This window comes from Lissotriton vulgaris, chromosome 7 (assembly GCF_964263255.1).
Source record: "Lissotriton vulgaris chromosome 7, aLisVul1.2, whole genome shotgun sequence".
Lineage (NCBI taxonomy): Eukaryota > Metazoa > Chordata > Amphibia > Caudata > Salamandridae > Lissotriton > Lissotriton vulgaris.
This window is the reverse complement of record NC_141695.1, coordinates 995472400-995492607: the sequence shown is the minus strand read 5'-3', so window position 1 is coordinate 995492607 and position 20208 is coordinate 995472400. Positions and strand designations below refer to the sequence as shown.

Below are 20208 nucleotides of genomic sequence, written 5' to 3'. Positions count from 1 at the left end.
GTATAGTGGACCACCTACGTAGTTCCCCCACACATGCTCCTGTCCTGACAGGGATCCGGGTACCTGTCCTCATGTTCGCGGACAATACGTTGATTATATCGCGGACTCCGAGTGGGCTGCAGAAGGCTGTCAATGCATTTGGGGAATTTTGCCAACTGCGTGGACTTGAGATCAACACCTCAAAAACCAAGTTCATGTCCCTGAACCAGCGGAAAACCTTCAAAGGCAAAATCATCCTGAATGATATTCCCCTAGAGGAAGTGGAGGCCTTTACCTATTTAGGTATTTTACTTCAGAGCAATATGGGCTGGAAAGGTCACACAGACATGGCCATTTTAAAATTCCATCAACTTGCAGGTGCCCTATCCTCCAAATATAAATCCTCTCTTACAAAGCCAATTACACCTGCTTTGGAGATTTCTCATATAAAAGTGTTAAGTGCTACTTTGTATGGATCAGAGCTCTGGGGATTTTCAAACTTGAGCCAACTGGCAGCATCGGAGAGAATCTTTTTACGTAGTTTGGTTGGCGTTCCCCAAAACACCCCTACTGCTCCGTTGTTTCTTGACTTAGGTAGAAAAAAAGTGGTGGACATAGCGAGATTACGACCATTATTGTATTGGAGACAAATCTGGACCACTCCAGAATTGGCTCATTACGCCAAAGCATTGAGGGATGTGATCAAGGCAGATCGTTTTCATACAATCCAGTGGTATAAAGAGCTAAGGACACTCTTAAAAGACCTGGAACTCAGCCAGTTATGGGAAGAACCTAACATTTCAACTTTCCCATAAAAAAACAACTGAAAGATAAATATTGGGAAATGGTCTGGGTTAAAGCTCATAGAGGTAGAATTAATACCAACCTAACTGGTCGTTTTCTAGATTACAAATCACGTCCCGTTTGTGAGGCATACTGGGACATCATTGAGAGCCCTTTAGACAGCAAATTGTATTTTCAATTCAGGGTCGGGACACTTTCTGTAAAAGCTTTTACCTCCAAATGGGCACTACTAAGGGACGATAAATGTCATAACTGTTTAAACTTGGTTGAGACCATAGCACATTTATTTTTTGAATGCCCCCTTTATGTTGCCCCTCGTCGCAAATGGCTAAAACCCATCCTCTTAAATCTGGGCACTCGGAGGCATATAGAAACCCTGAGGATATTAGAGTCAGACTGCTCACCCTGTATAGCGGTTGCTGTAGCGAAATTCTTAAAGTGGGCTTGGATTATACGCATTCGCACTTTTCAGCCACATGATGATAGCTAGTAAATTACCTGTTGTTCTTAAAATTGGTTTTAATTATGTAGTATTTTTTAATCGCCCATAAATGCTTTTTAGAAAAATTTGTACGACAAAACGACAGCAATCAGCGAATGTAATAACTTTTTAATATGTGTATTGTTATGTATTATTTATAGTGTATTGTATTGCGATGTATTGTGTGCTGCTTTTATGACAACCTGTCGAATAAAGCTTTTGATAAGATAAGATTATTCAGAAGCACAGTTCAGCCTTTATTGTTCACATGACGGGATTAGCCAGACACCTGTGGTCCCATGTGGCAGAGGAATCATGTGTTGCAGATCAATCGACTAGTGCAGTAGGCCCTTAACTTTTTACTGTGTCAGTACGTTGCAACCGTAGTCAATCGGCGTCATCTGCGAGTAATTTTGAGAGAATTGTTTTTTTCCCTAATTACTCTTAGGTTGCGTGGAGGGATTTTCGTAAACTATACGCCCACGCACTGCCGACTCGTGCCCGTGCGCATGCATCGCAGTTACCGCTGTATTCTAGGCAAGCTCCATGCGCTGCTGACTCGTGCCCGGGCACACGCATTGGACTGGTACTGTGAGCACCGCAGCAGAACCCGCCGAGCTGACACTTGCGCACCAAGTCAATCACTCACCCTGAGTCCTTAGAAACGATTATCCAGCTTATTTTCCCCGCCTCCTCATGGCAGTTTCTCCTCTACCCTAAGGATAATACCCCTAGATGCATCAACGTTGTCATTTGCGATTCCTTATTTGCGAAAAATAAGGAATCGCAAATAAGGAATCGCAAATGGCAATGCATCATTTATTTCGCTATTTTATTGAGATTCGGTAAAAATCGCAATTTTTACCGAATCGCAATAAAATTGCGAGTTTCAAATAGCGAATTCGCAATTCCCATTCATTCCTATGGGCTGAAATGCCCATAGGAATGAATGGGAATTGCGAATTCGCAATTTGAAATCGGAATTCAACAAAGCCTTTCAAGGGTGGAGAGGGGGGTCCAAAGGACCCCCCCCCCTGCACCTATGAAATGCACTTTTACATGTAAGTTACATACACACATGTCCTAAGGACATGTGTGTCTGTAACTTAACAGTTTAAAAAATGCATTTTTGTGCGTTTTTAAACAGTTTTGCAAATTACCACAAAGTTCAACTTCGTGGTAATTTGCATTTGCAATTTGTAAAATCGCAAATGTTTTGAGAATGATGCATTGCATTTAAGGAATCGCAAATTTGCGATTCCTTAAAAGCAATCGCATTTTTGGAACTCGCAAAAAATAGCGATTTTCCAAAAATGCATGATGCATCCCAGAAACCAATTTAGGAAGTGCAAAAGGCCGATTTTTGCGAATCGCACCGTTTGCACTTCCTAAAAAGGTTGATGCATCTAGGCAATAGAGACTTGTTTAGAGAGTTAGACAATGTGTAGACACTGCCACCTACTGATTCCTTGTGGAATTACACTGCAACTATAATTCTGGATTTGTGATTAATGTTAGCCGTTCCCACTCCATACAGTTAAAGGGGAGAACTTCTACGACTTGCATATTTTTGTGCTCACTTCATTCGAATCACCATGAGTATCAGCCAGTCAGTAGTGGTGCCTCCCCATCCTCGTCGCCAATTGTAATGATGCGATGAACAAAGTGAAGGTTCAAAAGGTTTATTGATAATAACAGAGAAACAGGTAAGCGCCAGGCAGCACGCCTTCCACTCCAGGACACTAGTGCAATTGACGCCCCGGATTGGAACTCGTGACGAACTTACAGAGTATTCCATGCCACGCTCAACTTGCATTCGTTAAAGGAAAACACAATTCAATATGTGAAGAAATGCGAGGCATAACAAAAGGTACATATACAACATGCCTCCATCATTTTTAATGCAACAGGGGGAACTACCCATTTAGTGGGAAGACCGGGTGGAAACCTTCCAGAACTATTCAGTGGCATTAGGAGGATCACATTTCTCACCACTCAGAAAGAGAGCATTATTACCAGGGTGTCTGGGCACTGAGGGTCAACATATTTTCAAATATTTACCACAGGTTTATGAGGACAATGGTGATGTTATGGAAGATGTATACAAAGAAGCAAAGTTGCGCCTGCAGAAACACTTTGCCAAGATGTTGTATATTGTCATGCAGCATCACAAATTCTACACTGCAGAGACTCAAAAAATCGGTAGATGATTTTTAGCTAGTTTGAGAGAATTAGCCATGAGATAAATTCGGGCCCATGGCTGAGGAGCTCCAGATCAATTAATTGTTCAGTGCAACAGTGAGAAAATGCAAGAATGTCTTTGGGCAGCCTGCAACCCAACTTTAAAAGAAGCTATACAAATTTCCAAAGTAGTGGAAGAATCAGATAAATGCATGGTGGAAATGCAGAAGTTGGATGGTAGATGCAATGCGATGGAAGTGGATAGCGATTCAGAGTTAGTAGCACTGGTAAACAAGAAGCTGGGCGTTTCGGGTGGAAGTTACCAATTTTTTTTTCTACCCAGAACAAATCTGCTACCTATTTTTGTTACAGATGTGGCAGCAATTTTCACTTAGGGGACTCAAAGTCCTGTTTTGCCATTGGAAAAGAGTGCCATAGTTTTGGAAGGAAGGGTAATTTTGGTTTTGTGCGCAAAGCAACCAACATAAAGATTGCTTTAATTGAGGACTCAGGAAAAGTTATGGTCACAGAGTTCTTATAATAGACTCTGAGGGAATCGAAACTGTCAAAGTCGAACAATCCAAGAGACGTTCACGTCCCAAAGCTGACTTCTGTGTGGATGGTAAGAATGTGACTTTGATGGCAGATTACAGCTCTTGTATACCATCATTCCCAAACAGCTGTATGATTTTGGTAGAGTGCTGATTCAATGGAGCTAGTATTGGAGTGATGGGGTTCTTCAGTGCGAGGACTGAGTTTCGTCAGCAACACACACAAGTGAAAATTTACACAGCCAATGAGGGCCCACCTATCCTAGGTTGGTCACATCAGTATGATTTGCCCAAAGTAGTGAATCCATGGGCAGCAGAACAAGTGATGAAGTGGATGAGGGTGATGTGAGTGGTTGGGTAGAACAGTTTGCACCAGTCTTTCACAACAAGTTAGGTGTGGCCAAGGAAGAACACACATAAAATAGTATTGAAGAAGGATGCCATTCCGCTGAGGCATGTTGCCAGGAAGGTTTCAGTCGCTATAAGGTCAGAAGTAAAAGGAACAATTGATCAGATTGTTAGTGATGATGTCATTGAACCAGTACAAGCCACACAGTGGTTATTTCCGGTTGTGATCACAAAGAAGGCTGATGGGTCCTTCAGGTTTTGTGTTGACCTCTGTAGTTTGAATAAGTGTGTTGTCATGGATCATGTTCCTCTGCCTAACATCACAGAATTTGTTTTTGTAACAACCTGATGTCCCGGGATTAGTGGCAACCCGTAAATACTCACAACAACCAACACGTTTAAGGGCTTTACCGGTTTAATATACGTCAAGGGTAAAGATCTTTGCGTAATACAGTTATTAAGTTCACAAGTGCCAAAGTAAAGTACGATACCCAATCACAGCGCCTCTAAGGTCTCACCGTCCTTCGCATGAACACCCGTCCTGATGTTCGGCCAACGAAGGACACCGTGCTAAGTAACGGCCGACAATGCCGTTCGACAGCTGTGATGGGGAGGACAAACTGAGCCCTGTTCCTGTTAATGCTGGGGGAATTGGTTCAGTAGCAAACGGGGGAATACCCAGCCGGGCACTCTACCTTCCGTTTGCCTGGGGCGGGGAACAGCCGCTCGACCTGCACAACTTCTCTGTCCGAGTCAGGAACCAATCAGTACGGGCTTGGAGAGATAGAGCAGCCGCTCTGCTCAGCCTAGAGCAGTATTGAAAGATAACGCTGAGACACGGCAAACACCTCCGTGGTGTGCGTCTCAGCAGCGTTTGTGTGCAGTTCGACTGGGGGATCCGAATGACCCTGTCCTGCCACAGTTTCCTGCCGTCAATCCAAAAGCACCGACGTGCTTCTCAAAGTCAGTGTCCCAGACGCTGCATGCACCTCCGTGGTGCGCGTCCCGACACAGTTCAAATGCCGATACCAAAGAGTCTGAGAGCGGCCACTCTATCAGACTTCGGCTGCCTTGGGTCAAGTTCTCTACGGGGCACAAGAGAGCGTTCCTCCACCAACACCAACGGCTCAAATAATCGACGCGGCGTCCTCGAGGCGGATTGCTTATGTAGGCGTGTCCTTTTACTCTGATGTTCCCCTAAGCATTCTGGTCAATGTAGTGCCTTTGGCGCCGCTCCGCGCCCCTCCTTACATCTGTAGCTGGCCACGGAACCGGGTAAATCATGACAGTTTTCTTGTTATTAGATGGGAAGTTTTTTTTAACTAAATTGGACCTCAGTAGTGCGTATCATCAGGTAATGTTACGGCCAGATTCGAAGTATGTAACTGCTTTTGTTACTATTGAGGGTGTGTGTCAGTTCAACAGATCGCATTTTGGCTTCTCCTCCACGGCCATCGTGTTCCAAAGACATCAAATGTGTTGTCAGTTGTCAAAACGTCATATTTTTCCAGGACAACATTTTGATTATCGGTGACAGTATCGATACCCACAATGACACTTTGCGCAATGTGTTGGTTAGAGTTTTGGATGCAATGTGTTGGTTAGAGTTTTTGGTACGCGAGGTGGAATATTTTGGGTATCATATTTCAGGAAAAGGAGTGAGACCAAAGATGAATCTAGTGAGTGCCATAGTTAATGCAGAAACGTCAAATGACAATGACAAGTTGCGTTAGTTTATGGGGAAGGTGGAATATTATTCTAAGTTAGTTAGAGATTTTGCAAGTTAGTCTGAACTATTGAGAGAGTTGCTCTGGAAGGGGAGGAGATTTGAATGGGAGAGCCCCAAACAAAAAGCTTTTGAACAAATCATAGATGAGATATTGAATGTGATATATTAGTTCCTTCCCAATGCAATATGAAGACAGTACTGACGGTAGACGCCAGTGCAGTTGGTTTGGGTGCTGTATTAAACCAATTTCATGGCAAGGTGGTTGTCTAAGTTGGGGGTGAAGATGCAAGAATGTGACTTCACGGTGGAGTTTCTTCCTGGGTGGAAAAATAAAGACTTTATCTGTTGGTTTGATTGATGGACAGTGGTGTTGTTGTCCAACAGAACTAGAATGGTGCTACCAGAGGTGGAAAGGAGGAAAGCCTTCATGGCAAGATGGATTGCCCGCAGCTTCAACACACTTATGAGCAGCCACTGCTTTTCCGTGGACCATAGACACTCATTGTTATATCACTTAGACGAGTGTTCCAGCCAACGAGGGGCATACCACAGTGGCAGGGCTAGAAAAATCCACTCGCCCGCTCGCTTTTGTGAGCTAGCCTTAATTAGTACAACCTATTTTTATCTCCTACTCGTCCTTTCTAGCGAGTAGGAAGACAAACCGACTTTTGCCCTCTGTCTCTGAAAGCAGAGCAAATGTGACACGACAGCCAGATTTAAAGGCATCGTTATTGCTCACAAAGTGAATAAGCAATAAAAATGCCTTTAAATCTTGTTAACCTGTCACATTTGCTTGGCTTTCAGAGACAGAGGTCAGGAGCATTACAGTTAGGTCGATTAGAATTTTTAAGTTACTAGACTTGCAGGTCTAGTAACAATTTTGTTGATTTTTCGAGCCCTGAGTGGAGAACAGAGGGGTCGATTCGCCAACAGAATGGAGTGGAGCGGACATCCAAAAGTGGGGAAGTAAAGAAACGGGTAAAGACTTCGACATATCCAGGGAAACCAGTGGAATGCATCTATGCATGGTGGTGTAAAGTAACTACCATACCCAGGTACCAACCCACTTGGTCTCCTGAATCCAGGCTGTATTTCAGTATTTCTATCAAACATGCAAACAACTGTTCTGTTGTAAAGAAAGGAATAGGGCCTTTCCATGCAGTCAGACAAACTTACAACCATTTTCACAAGCTCTTACAAGGCCTGGACATGGCAGCAAGGAAGACCTATGACGTTCGTAGAGCGAAGGGTAAGGCTCCCTAGGGTAACAACAACTCTTGCTATAGAAACCAGAATCTCGGTTAGGAGAATGGGGGCAGTTCATCAAAATATTGGATTTAGTCTTCAGAGATGGTTAAAGTTAATTACGATGCTTCGGCTGCTCCCTGTACTATTAAAGAGAACAAAGAGCTATGGGGCGGGAGGGGGGGGGGGGTCTTAACCCAGTCTGAAGACAGGAGGATTATCACACAGTAAGGAATCAGCAGAGGAGAGTATCCAACAGTAGAGCAGTACATGGCCAAACCAACCAGCACAGTTGATGGAGTCAAAAGTAATACAATAATTTAATGATGTCTGGGAGCATGACAAGAAAACAATTTCAATACGAAAAGGTAAAGATGGAGGCATTACAAAGTCTTTACATCAAAACTCAGACGCAGAAAAAATCTGAGTAGGTTTACAGTTCCTTTAGGGCAGTTACAAACTATTATTATACATTTATGATATATTTAGAATGCAAGCCTACTTCTCATCCCCTCTCCTGGAATTCAGAAAGGGACCCAAGACTTGGCTTTACAACTAAGCCCACCTTCAGCGCAAGAATCAAGCACCTTGATACTCTCAGGTGATTAGCTACGCTATACAAATCTCAGTTAATTGATTGCTCCTGCCACCTGTTTAGAGAGAGAGTAAACAGGAACACAATGCTTTATAAAGTAACCTCGTTCTATTTGAAGAGCAGGATACGCGGATCGGATGTTTTGGCCCTCTGTTATTACTAACGAGCTGCATTACTGCTAGTTTTCTTCTCTTTAACATTGCCTACGCTTAAAGTTACCACACACCACATCTAGGTGGTTCAATAAAAAGATTTCATTGTGTGCAGACTGTGCAGCCTTTGAATGTTGGGAGAGAAACATTTTTTAGACTTCTGAGACAGTTTAAAAAAAACATCTAGAAGGAATCAACAATTTTAAAAAAGTAGCCTTGTGCTTGACTGTCAGAAAAAAAATACACAGCTGTGTAACACGTCCGACATTCCTTTTTCTCTGAGAGAAACTGCATGGTGTTGCAATTATCTACATATGTGCACTCCTTTTGACTTGATTCATCCAAAAAACGAGATGAGCAAAGTTCTGGGGGAAAAACTGTCAGTGACACAGATGTGCAAAGTCTTTATTCCTGGTGGACGCAGATGCCACTGAGTTGCCTCACTGCCTTTCTATGTCTTATGTTAAATATTTTTTGCCATGTACTGTTTTTTGTCTTGGAACCCCTGAAGCTGTTCTGCAAGTGTATTGCACTGCATTGATAAATAAACGTATCCAAAATGCATTAGAAATTCAGGACTACAAGAGTTGATAGTGCTACTGAAGAAGGTTCTAAAATCGAACATAGCAAAACCAGTCTAGGAAATAGAAGACTCAAGAATCAGAGTAGAACAGGGAGACCAGTGTTGGAATAAACGTTAAGGATTTTGGACAGGCACATGGTGGATCTTGTAGTCTCGATTTGCAAATAAATTAAATGTTTTAAAGGTATCTTAAAGCATGAATCCCTCTTTTCGTCCTTTATTACATCAAACTATTTGATTAAGAAAACATCTACTAGCACGTTTTAAAAATACAAAAGTAATATAATAGGCCAAACAGGAAAATAGTTAGTAGAGACGTTTTAACTTTCGCTTAAGTAATACATTTAGCTTCTCCTAGAGTCTTACCTTATCTCTCTCTTTGTCCTTTAGTTTGTCCATAGATCGTTTCAGTCCTTCTTGCAGCAGGTCTATTAGGCGCACAGTTTCCCCAGACCGAGTTTTAAACTTCTTCCTGTAATTAAGCATAATTATTTTAAGGCAATGTTGAGAGAGAAGAGTTGTGACTGACAATCCGACCGAGCTCATTCATTAAAAGGTCAGATTTCCCAGATTTGAGATACTAGTTTTGAGGGCAGGCTTTTCCTACATCCCTATTACACTTGAACGCTTGTTCGTAGTTGTTACACCCAGGGCTCTTGTTGTGAACACAGTTAATATGAATTAATTATAGTAATCTGGCTTAGCCAGTTCTTCTAAATAAAGATCAAATAGAACCCATTGAGCCTCCAATTGTTCTACTGTAAGAGAAAAGTATTTTACACCTACACCAGCAAACTGTAATTGTAGTCCATATGGGAGATCTCCACTTCTGATATGAAACAATAAGAGAAAAGGAGAGTGAGAGGCCCTATGAAAAAGTCTCTTCCCCGGAGCTGGTACCATATCTCTAAAGGCATGCAAGCTGGTGAACACTTTCAGTGGAAACCTCCCAACCAACCACTTGTGGGATACATCTATGAGTGAAGAGAACTGGCTGATCCTCTCAGTGGCAGTTTGAGGCTGGGCACATGCACTATTTCTCCTATACCTCACTAAATAGTGACGTTTACAAGGAGTGATACACTAAGCTAGTAATATGGAGGTAAAGTGGTTTTACATTTAATGCTGAAATGGCAGTCATATGTCTGGCTAAAATGGATGACTGTTTCAGCCCACTATCAAACAGGGGCATCAGATACAAGAAAACATATGGTCGTACCATAACATGGAATCTTTTTAAACAGAGGTAGGACAAATACAGAAATGAAGCCCATCCTAAAAGACAAGACAGAAACAAAAACTCAAGTAATAGCTTCAAAGTGCGGCAAGCAAAACTTTCTGTACACACCTAATATTTGTTTTGTTGTTTGTCATATTTGCTTAAGTGCACTTCAATATAATTGTTTCTTTTTCTGTTTGGATAGTTTCTGGGGGGAGTTGAAGAATAATGTAGTACCTACTGTGAAGTACAAAGAACAAACGTAGATGTAATTTGTTCTTTGACCATGCAGAGGAAAATAAAGAGAAAATGGAGGGAAAGTTTCTCTTTTAAAAATACCATTTAAAACCAAGAAAGCATATTAGAACACCCCCGCAAACCAAAATGTGGCAATGGAAGTTATGCACTAGTTGTGCCTGAATACTAATAGAGCAGCTGGACCTATGGGCGAAAGATCGTATAAGCTGGAGTTCAGATCCAGTTCTTGTGGGATCTGGTGAATTATATTGCACAAATATGTGGGTGCCGCAGTAGGGCATATATCTTGAGCTTCAACATTTTAAGAAGTGGTTGGTTTGTCTGATTCGGCTAAATCTTCAAACTGTGTTAATCCTCCAATTTCTTCACAAGCAGATAAGTCAACTTTCCATCACATACAAATGTATAATTTAACAGGTTTATCAATAATTCTACGAAATAGAGCAAAACCACGTATCACACAATATATCTCTGTTAATGCATTCTGGGCAAAAGCATCTCAGACTTTGGTTAGGTCAACTGGTCATTACCCATCTGATATTAAAGAGGAAAATTGTTATAGGTTTAAAAAGTGTTGTTGTTTACTTTCTTTCAAAATGCACCCATATTAACTGATCCAAGTGCTTGTACTGAAGTATTTCATTTTGTTGCTGCCCTGAAAGTCAAGGAACATCCACAGTACATCAGATGCCAATGCTCAACAGTTTCCAGCAAGGCATGTTTTAGGTAGGAACATTTAACAACCATGGGACTCGGTTGAATGTCTCACTTCCCAGGCTACTCACTTGTCTTCTCCTAGGACCACTCCAAATCCTGCATGTTCTACTCTGGTCACTTTGGGATCATACCAGCCAATCATCTGGCCTGCTGCATAAATACTTTGAAAATGTACAGACTGCAAAACAATAAGCATAAACTAAGTTTGGGCATAACATTAGAAGAGAAAAATACAGTTGTATGGGTAATGGCAGAGGCAGCAACAATGTTAGAATTTACATTCTTACTAATGGTTAAGGAACGGGCTAGCCTGCTAATACTTTTTGAACCAATACGCTTACTGGACACATGAAAATAAAACAAATATTTTTATTTAAAAGTTAATAATATTTTACAACTTGCAGACTACATGATTTACATTAGCTTTTGTTTTTTCTATACTCCGACTGTAAATGGCATTTCTCAGGAGCCCAACCCCTTTAAGACATGCACAAGGCCAGATAATTAAAAGTGTGCATGGAAAATACATGGGGACCCAAGACCTTGCAAAAGACATGAGATAACTGCAAGTCTGCGAGTATAGAAATAGAACAAGGTACTCTGGAATCACCCGAGTCAAAGAGCTGTGGATGTGCTTTCCTGGATCAAATGGTATGCCTGCGCCAATCCCAAACCAACCCATAAGCCAAGGGTGCTCTTACATTCCACTGCCATGTACCACAGAGACCTGGAGGTATTTGCAACTTCTGATCACATTGCTGGACCAGGTTGGCCAGATTTCAAAACCGCAAGAATCATCTGGACCCTTATAGTACTTATAAATCTTACTGTTTAAAGGTTATGATTGATCCCAAGTCATCAATGGGAATTCCTAAACCTTAGATTCCAGTGAATACATACAGCTGTGTAGTGTCCTAGCCACTGTATAACTTTGTTTTCGAAATAAAGACCTATAAAGCATGTTATCCCCCACTGGATATTTTAGCAGACCCCTCAGAAACAAGTTGGGTATGGTAATTGTTCCTATGAATGAGTTGTGTCTCGACAAAACACTGTAACATTAAGACCACTAGTATCTAAAATGATGCTACACCATAGATTTTTCTGGGAAGGGACCCTTATTTGAATGGTGGACTTTTAGATTAATAATTACTTTTAAATTGTAAACTCATTAGATACATCTTTAGCCGACTGAGTTGTCCAGGACTCACTGGACTGGAGTAACAACTATAGCACATTTGAATGGAAAATGAGGACAGAAAGTTTGAGTATACTGTCTGGATTTCTGTGGATGGAGGGAGGAGACACAGACACTTGGCCCTCATTATGATCCCTGCACAACTACTGTTTACAAAGGAATTGGAATTGCAAGTTTTGTGGCAATTGCCACATCCCCCACAATTTTTTCATGGATACATTTTCACAGGTGAAAGCCTGCCAAATTATGCCAAGGAACAGTGTGCTGCACAGAGTAATTGAAGAGCACCAGGACTGAAGTCTGCCTAACAGCCAAGTCTCTCAGAGGTGAGGGAGCATCAGTTGAAGTCTGTGCTGTTTGATGGAGCTTGGTCTGCTTGAACTCACAGGAAGCCTGCCTACTGAGAAAGGAATGTACTTGGCCGTGCAAGTGGCGAGACTGTCAAGTAGAAGATCGGTGTGTTTCCAGCATGAGGAAGACCAAGGAAAAAGGGGGTGTGTCTACCTTTGTTACTCTGTGTTGTTTCTGTGCGATTGCGACTGTACTAGAAAAGGCATCTGGTGTCGCCTATCATTTTACAGTAGGCTGAAGAGACTGTTGCAGCAGCTGCCAATGTTGGCAGTGAAAATCGAGTCTCAGGGGATGTTTTAAGCCTTGATAGGAACAGAGGTCGTAACGGTCAGAAACAAGAGGGTTGGTCTGGGGGGACAAAACTAATCCTCATTGACGCAAGCCTTTACCCCAAACCCCACTGCATAGCACCCACTGAACCGAAAAACAATGCTACATGGTCATCCTTTGACACCTACTCTGAAGAGGAAATTGGCAAACTGCTCAGCACCTTGAAACCATCCAATCACCTCACGGACCCCCTCCCTGCTAACGCTGTCAAAGACTTCACCCCGTTGCTCCTTCCACTCTGGACTAAAATTATCAACAGCTCACTCCAACAAGGAACCATCCCTGACTCCCTCAAAGTCGGACAAGTCACACCTTTACTAAAGAAACCTACAGCCGACCCATCTGATCTAAACAATTACCGTCCGATTACCAATACTCCCACTCTAGCCAAACTCCTGGAAAAATGCGCACAACTACAACTGACCAAACACATTGATCAGTTTGATCTCCTCAACTCTCATCAATCAGGCTTCCGAGCAGGGCACAGTACAGAAACCGCTATGACTCACATAATTGACAACGCCCTTCAAATCCTTGATCAAAATGATACCTGCCTCCTCATCCTTCTTGATCTCTCCTCAGCATTCGACACCGTTAAACATGAGAATTTACTCGAACTATTAAACACAAGAATGGGTCTATCTGGGACTGTCCTCAAGTGGTTCACTTCCTTTCTACACAACAGGTCGCAGAAATTCAAGTGCAACAACCTTATGTCCTCGCCAATACCTGTATCGTTAGGCGTCCCCCAAGGATCCTCCTTATCCCCAACTTTGTTCAACCTAGTTATGGAACCTCTCACCACCTTGTTACAAACATCCAATGTACTCTTTCACATGTACGCTGATGACACCCAACTATATCTCAAATTGCAATCCCCCAAAGACATTGTACTCCTGAACTCAACGATCAGAAGCACCCAATCCTGGCTTGCCGATAATCATCTGAAACTCAATGCTTTGAAAACAGAGTTCCTTCTGATCTCACCTCCCGCGAAGATCTCTACCACTCAAACTTGGCTTAAACACCTAACTGCACTCAATGTCCAACCAACCATCGTGGACTCAGCAAAATCTTTGGGCATAACACTCGACACCAATCTCAACATGCAGCAACACATCAGCAAGGCAACTAAGGGTGTGAACTACCAAATCAATACACTGAGGAAACTTAAACCCTTCCTCCCAGCCAAAGACTTCCAAACTGCAGTACAAGCACTAGTCATCTCTTGAATAGAATACGGCAGCATCGCCCTCTGCGGTCTCCCTCTAACTACTACGGCACCCCTAAGAGCTTCTCTAAACGCTGCAGCGAGACTCATCACTGGGTCAAAAAAACACTTGCATATCTCCCTTGACTTGAAATCCCTGAACTGGCTGCCTTTTGAAGCCAGAATACATCTGAAAATCGCCTGCATGACACACAAGGCTGTACACCTGAGCTCACCCGGTTACCTCATCCAGAAGCTGACAATCTCTGGCGGCTCTAGAAACACTAGAGGCACAAACAATCTTCTGCTAAAACCTCGAAGATTCCGGAAGGAAAAAACTTATAAACGCTCCTTATCAGGAATGGCACCTAGGATCTGGAACTCCCTCCCTCCTGAAACTAGACTCATCCCCTCCATCACACTTTTTAGGAAAGAAGTAAAAGCTATTCTCATGGCTAAATACACTTGATCTATTAACGTGGATTTTTAAAGTCTCTGCACCGATCTGTATTATCTACGATCCCTCGAATATTCGTATTACTTGTATTATTGAATTTCCAGACTGTCTATGCTTACATCTATTTTTATTATCTGCATTATTGATGTACCTGTTTTACTATGCTCCCCCATGTACATACCCCACCCCACCTATACCTACAACTACGCTGTACCTAATGGCCTGTTATTCACTCTCCTGGTGTTTTTCTATGCTTTGTAAAGCGCTCTGATATCTGCAAAGATCTTGTTCGCGCTATATAAAACTTTCAAAATAAAGAAACTGTGCAATCTTTGCCAGACGTAGGCCCAGTTTGGAAAGAAAAACACAATTGAGCACACATTCTCCCTCCGGTCTTCTTTTCCCCAAAAATTCAGTGCAGGCCTCCTAGGCCCCAAACTGATAGAGGGAGACGCAGCGCATTTGCTTCCTGGCGTGGTTTGCCCTTTGGAGGACTCGGAAGCCCAGAGAGCCGCGGGGGCCGTCTGGAGACCGCCCCTCCTCCCTCCTTCACACACACCAGGCGCTACTTAACATCTTGCGTCTCCCACTTTGCGGGAGACACTGCGCATTTGGTTCCTGCCGTAGTTTGCTCTTTGAAGGACTCGGAAGCCCAGAGAGCCGAGGGGCCGCCCCGCCTCCCTCCTTCACACACCGGAAGTACTTTAGGAAGTTCTGACCTCCGCAGCGCGGACGCGCGCGTTGTAGCCCGGAGGAGACCGGACCGGGCCACCCCTCTTGCATCTGGCTTAATCTACTTTCCATCCGCCAGGAAGATTCGTAAGTACTTACCTGGGTGAAGCTTTGTAATATGGCAGCGCGCGAAAGCAGGAGTAAGGCAGTAACTTCAAGCGGGAACTTAACAGGGACTCTGGATAACATTATAATTAGAGTCAACTCTGTCATTGATAAGGGGATAATTCTAATGGAGCAACGAGTTTCCCAAGATCTAGGTCTCGCCAAAAGATCCTCCCTGGGCCACCTTGCAAATGCTCGTACACCAGAATCCATTATGCGAGCAAATACAATTGTCGTTCCTGCGATTGTACATAGTCCACCGATTTCCCAGGACCAGGGCTATATTCCCCCAGCTAAGCAGCTCCAACTGATAGAAGCTACAAATACTACCATTGTGTCAACCACGGCTAGCTCTCCTGAAAGACCCAATACTCAGCAACTGCGGGAGAGACGCGAGGGGGCGATGCCCAAGAGGAAGAGGGGGGCTGGTACTGTCACTGGAGGCAGGAAGTCCAAATTTGCCAAAGGTACCGGTAATAGTGACATAACATGTAAGCAAAAGGGGTCAGATGCCTTAAACTGCACGGACACACATGTTTTACCACCACTGCCTGTAACCCGTCCAGGAATAACTTCTCCAGGTGTGGACAATTCTATTGAGGAAACCCCGGCAGTGGAGGACTCTCTCTTCGCAAAACTGTGCATACTATTAAAATCCTTCCTTCAACCACTTGAAGCGAGACTCACGCGGATTGAACAGCAGCTGTCCAAGATTTAACTAACTACACTAGAAACTGTGGACAGTTTGAAGTCAAATGTGTTGCATCCGGGTAGCGCACAATCGAACATCGTTCAGGGGGGATTGTATCACAAAAACCTACCACCCCAGTAGAATTGCACATTCGTAAACCACCCATTGCAAACCCTCCTGTACCTGTGGACATATCTACAAACATTTCAAGGGTGGGTATCTCAAGACAGCCTAAAGAGGGCGGTCGGGTTTTATCAGCTACAGACCCTTCTGGCGAGTGTATAATCGACTTGCCGCCAGAGTCAGTCCGTATCTGGTCGTCCTCACAGGGGTTCCCAAAATAGGTAATTCGAGTCTGGAATCATTTACGTCCCTAAAAAATAAAGTCTCGGATTGGCTTAACAAAAACAGACCACTCCCTCGCCACATTACCAGTGAAATACTGATGGTGCGCAGGTTATCTTGGGTGGGGCACAGGCCAAAAACCATTATTGGTGATTGCGTGCTGGTAAACTTCAAGGACCCACGGACTGTGGAGTACATTTGCAATTGGAGGTACCATAGCCCTGGGGCTACTATCCAACCCCTCCCACTGTCATATTTTTATCCCTCAACCTATCCGCCTGATACAGAAGGTGCCTTGGTAGAGCACCGAGGTGCAGGTAGGGTTGAGAGGGGTAGGTTTGTGGAACCGCACTCACAGAGCCAAATACGCACACAAAATAGGTTTAATGGACTGGAAATGGTCGATTGACTACAGCATAGCCGGGTGGAAATGCATGGCAATCCTGGGGGAGTTGTTGAGTTAACATCTGGCCAAATGTCTAGTGTTATCCCAGATCACCAATCTTTCACTCAGGGGACTTCTACAGGAAATGGCGATGTTCCATCCGGTGGAATCATGCAGTGTTGTTTACCTGAACCCCTTTGTGAACCTGCAAGGGAAAGTGTCCTTTTGGGGAGAGATCTCATCCGCCCTAATGCCATTAATCCAAAATCCCTGACACTATTATCTTGGAACGAGGCAGACCTATCTAACAAATTGTCCTGTCCAGAGTGGGTTTCCTTTGTGGATAAGACGGACATCTGCCTCTTTCAAGAGACCTGGGCGAGGGATGAACAACTTAGAGTAGGATTTGCCTCATTCCATGTACCCGCTCGTTGGGGGGGGAGAAGGGGCGACCGTCAGGGGGCCTTACCATCTGGGTTGGTTTGCATCTGGGCTGCACGGCCGAGGTTGTGAATACCCACTCAGATGATGTTCAATGTGTTGTCCTGAAGTGGCCAAACTTTTTCAAGCTTGCTATCGTGAATGTTTATTCACGGCCAGTAAGCATATTGAGTAAATCTTCTACCATTGAAGAGCTGTCGCTTTTTCTGCACACTATTACTAGTGACGTTCGTCTCCTGGTAGCTGGCGATCTGAACTGTCATTACAAGCCCCTTCAGGGGATGAACGAAGGTGCTCTTATGGCAGAGGACGATCACTGGGCGATACCCCCAAGCCAATCTCCAATACCCAGGACATGGTCCCCTTTAGCGATTCAGATTACGGCCCTAACTTTAAACCATTCCATTAGGGCCTGTAACGGCCGCACTCCCTCTGATACTCCAACGAGGTGTACCTTCAATAAAACGGGACAGGAGTTGTGCCTTGACTATATTATGGTTGAGACGCGGCTGTGGTCTAAGGTCATTGATTTCAAGGTAATTACCAGGGTTGACAGTGACTACAACGCCCTAAGCCTGGAGATGGTTTTCCCTGGACCAGGAGGGGAAGTAGTGGGAGACCAGGAAGATGTAGGAGACAAGATAATCCTAACAAATAATAGACGCAGGGTCAAGTGGGAAAAGAAAGTGGCATCCCCAGAAGAACTATCTAAACTATACAACTCAATTCTTCCCTTGTTGGTGGAGGTTGATGCCTTAACCACTCAACCTCCCCTTTCAGACTTCAATGAAAAGTTGCAGGCTCTGCACATGAACCTAATTTCCTCCTTACTCGAGGTTCTTAATCCACAGGTGTCTAATCGGAGAAAGAGTGCTCCTGTATTTACCTGGTATAATCCTGCATGTCGAATGGCCAAGTCAGAGCTGGTTCAGGCCGTAAAGCTTGGCAGTAATAAACCCCTCATCCGTGTTATGCGCACCCAGTACAAAGAAATCATGAAACATGCCAAGCAAGAGTGGGACCTTGGTAAGTGGACAAATCTATCTTGTGCCCTAGATTCCAGGGATGCTCGCAGATTTTGGGCAATAGTCAGTACGGGCAGAGGAGAATCAAAATCTGCCATTGAACCTAACATTGAGGCAAAAGTCTGGGAAGAACACTTCAAGGCCCTTTACTCAGTAGATCTAGGTGCGGAAAGTTTTTCGGTTCCCCCACCTACACCGGGCCAGCATGACGATTTAGAATTTTCCCTAGAGGAAGTATGTCTTGCAATAGCTAAACTTGCAGCGGGAAAAGCCCCGGGCCTCGACAAACTCCCGGGAGACCTCTTCAAACACCAACCTAGGATTTGGGGCCCCTACCTTCGTATCATCTTCAATGCAGTACTGAGGGGCATGGAGGTTCCCTGTACTTGGCTGGGAGCAGAGATAGTCCCAATTTTTAAGAAGGGCTCTCCTCGGCTCCCGGTCAACTACAGGCCAACTAGCCTCATCGATGTCCCACAGAAAATGTTCGCGCGGCTGATTCTAGACCGCCTTCAGGACTGGTTGGAGGAGCACGCAGTCCACAGTCCGTACCAAGCGGGGTTCAGGAGGAACACGTCCACCGTGGATTAAATCTTTCGCCTAATACTACTATTCTGGAAAATGGCGAAGATAGAGGGTGGCAGCCTCTACATGGTGTTTGTGGACCTCCGCTCCGCTTTCGACTTAGTGGCCCGCTAAAAACTGTGGTCTGTGCTCCAGAAAATGAGTGTCCCACAAAAACTCCTGAACGTGTTGATGAGGTTGCACAAGGGAAACTTCGCACAGGTCAGATGCGAGAGGAATGGGGCGCTATCATCCAGGTTCCCTGTAAGTAGGGGGGTGAGGCAGGGGTGCGTACTAGCACCTACCCTGTTCTGCCTTTACGTAAACGGCGTAATTGCTCATCTGGATGGTGTACGTAATAATGACGCGCCAAGGTTGTCAGGAAGCAGGGTGCCGGCGATAATGTTCGCTGACGACACCCTGCTGCTTTCAAAGTCTCCCATGGGGATACAGCGTGTGTTGGACGGCTTTGAGGACTTCTGCAGATGCCGTGGTCTTGAGATAAACATTGATAAAAACGAAATTCATGATCTTCAATCCACCGGCATCCACCCGTCCGAATCCCAGTCTGGGCAGAGTGCGTCTAGAAAGGGCAACGACCTTTGAGTACTTGGGGGTAACCTTAAATAAAAACCTGTTGTGGGGCCCCCAACAAGTAAAATCACAAATGAAACTGGCCCATCTTGCGGGGGGAATCTTCAAGCTCTCCAACACATCGACATTCAAACCCATTGAACCCCCGTTGGAGATTTATAAGACCCAGGCGAGGGCTGCAATCCTGTATGGGGGGGGGGAGTTGCGGGGGCATTCCTGTAGGCCTGAAATCGTCAAAACGGAAAAAAAAAATTACTAGTCAAGTCAAGTCAAGAGATTTATATAGCGCGCTACATACCCAGAGGGTCTCAAGGCGCTTGAAGAAGGGTGGGGAGTTACTTGTCGAAAATCCACGTTTTAAGTTGCTTTCTGAATGCTAGGTGGTTCTGAGTAAGGCGAAGGTGAGTGGGAAGTGAGTTCCAGGTTTTAGCTGCCAGGTAGGAGAAGGATCTCCCTCCCATGGTGGTTTTGTTGATGCGAGGTACAGTGGCAAGGGCTTGGTTGGAGGATCGTAGCTGGCGGGAGGGGGTGTAGAAGGACAGTCGTGTGTTGAGGCATTCGGGTCCAATTTCGTAAAGTGCTTTGTGTGCGTGGGTTAGGAGGCGGAAAGTAATCCTCTTATTGACGGGGAGCCAGTGGAGGTTTTTCAGGTGACCAGAGATGTGTTCTTTACGCGGGATGTCTAATATGAGCCTGGCTGAAGCGTTCTGGATGCGTTGGAGTTTTTTCTGGAGTTTTGCGGTGGTACCGGCGTATAGAGTGTTTCCGTAGTCCAGGCGGCTCGTGACCAGTGCGTGGGTGACCGTTTTTCTAGTTTCGGTGGGGATCCAGCGAAATGTTTTTTTGAGCATGCGAAGAATGTTGAAGCAAGATGAAGAAACGGCGTTGACTTGTCTGGTCATCGAGAGTGAGGAGTCCAGGATGACGCCCAGGTTCCG

The 20208-nt window shown here is 44.4% G+C and overlaps 1 protein-coding gene across 2 annotated transcripts in view; it reads right to left on the bottom strand.

The window, feature by feature from the left end:
* RARS1 (arginyl-tRNA synthetase 1) overlaps positions 1-20208 on the bottom strand; it is a 209097-nt gene that overhangs the window by 60295 nt on the left and 128594 nt on the right. For both annotated transcript variants that reach the window (XM_086931412.1, XM_086931413.1), the window contains exons 11-12: positions 10911-11020; positions 9015-9120 (exon numbers count right to left, since the gene is read on the bottom strand). In XM_086931412.1, coding sequence (XP_086787538.1) covers positions 9015-9120; positions 10911-11020 — 216 coding nt within the window. The remainder of the gene's footprint in view (positions 1-9014; positions 9121-10910; positions 11021-20208) is intronic.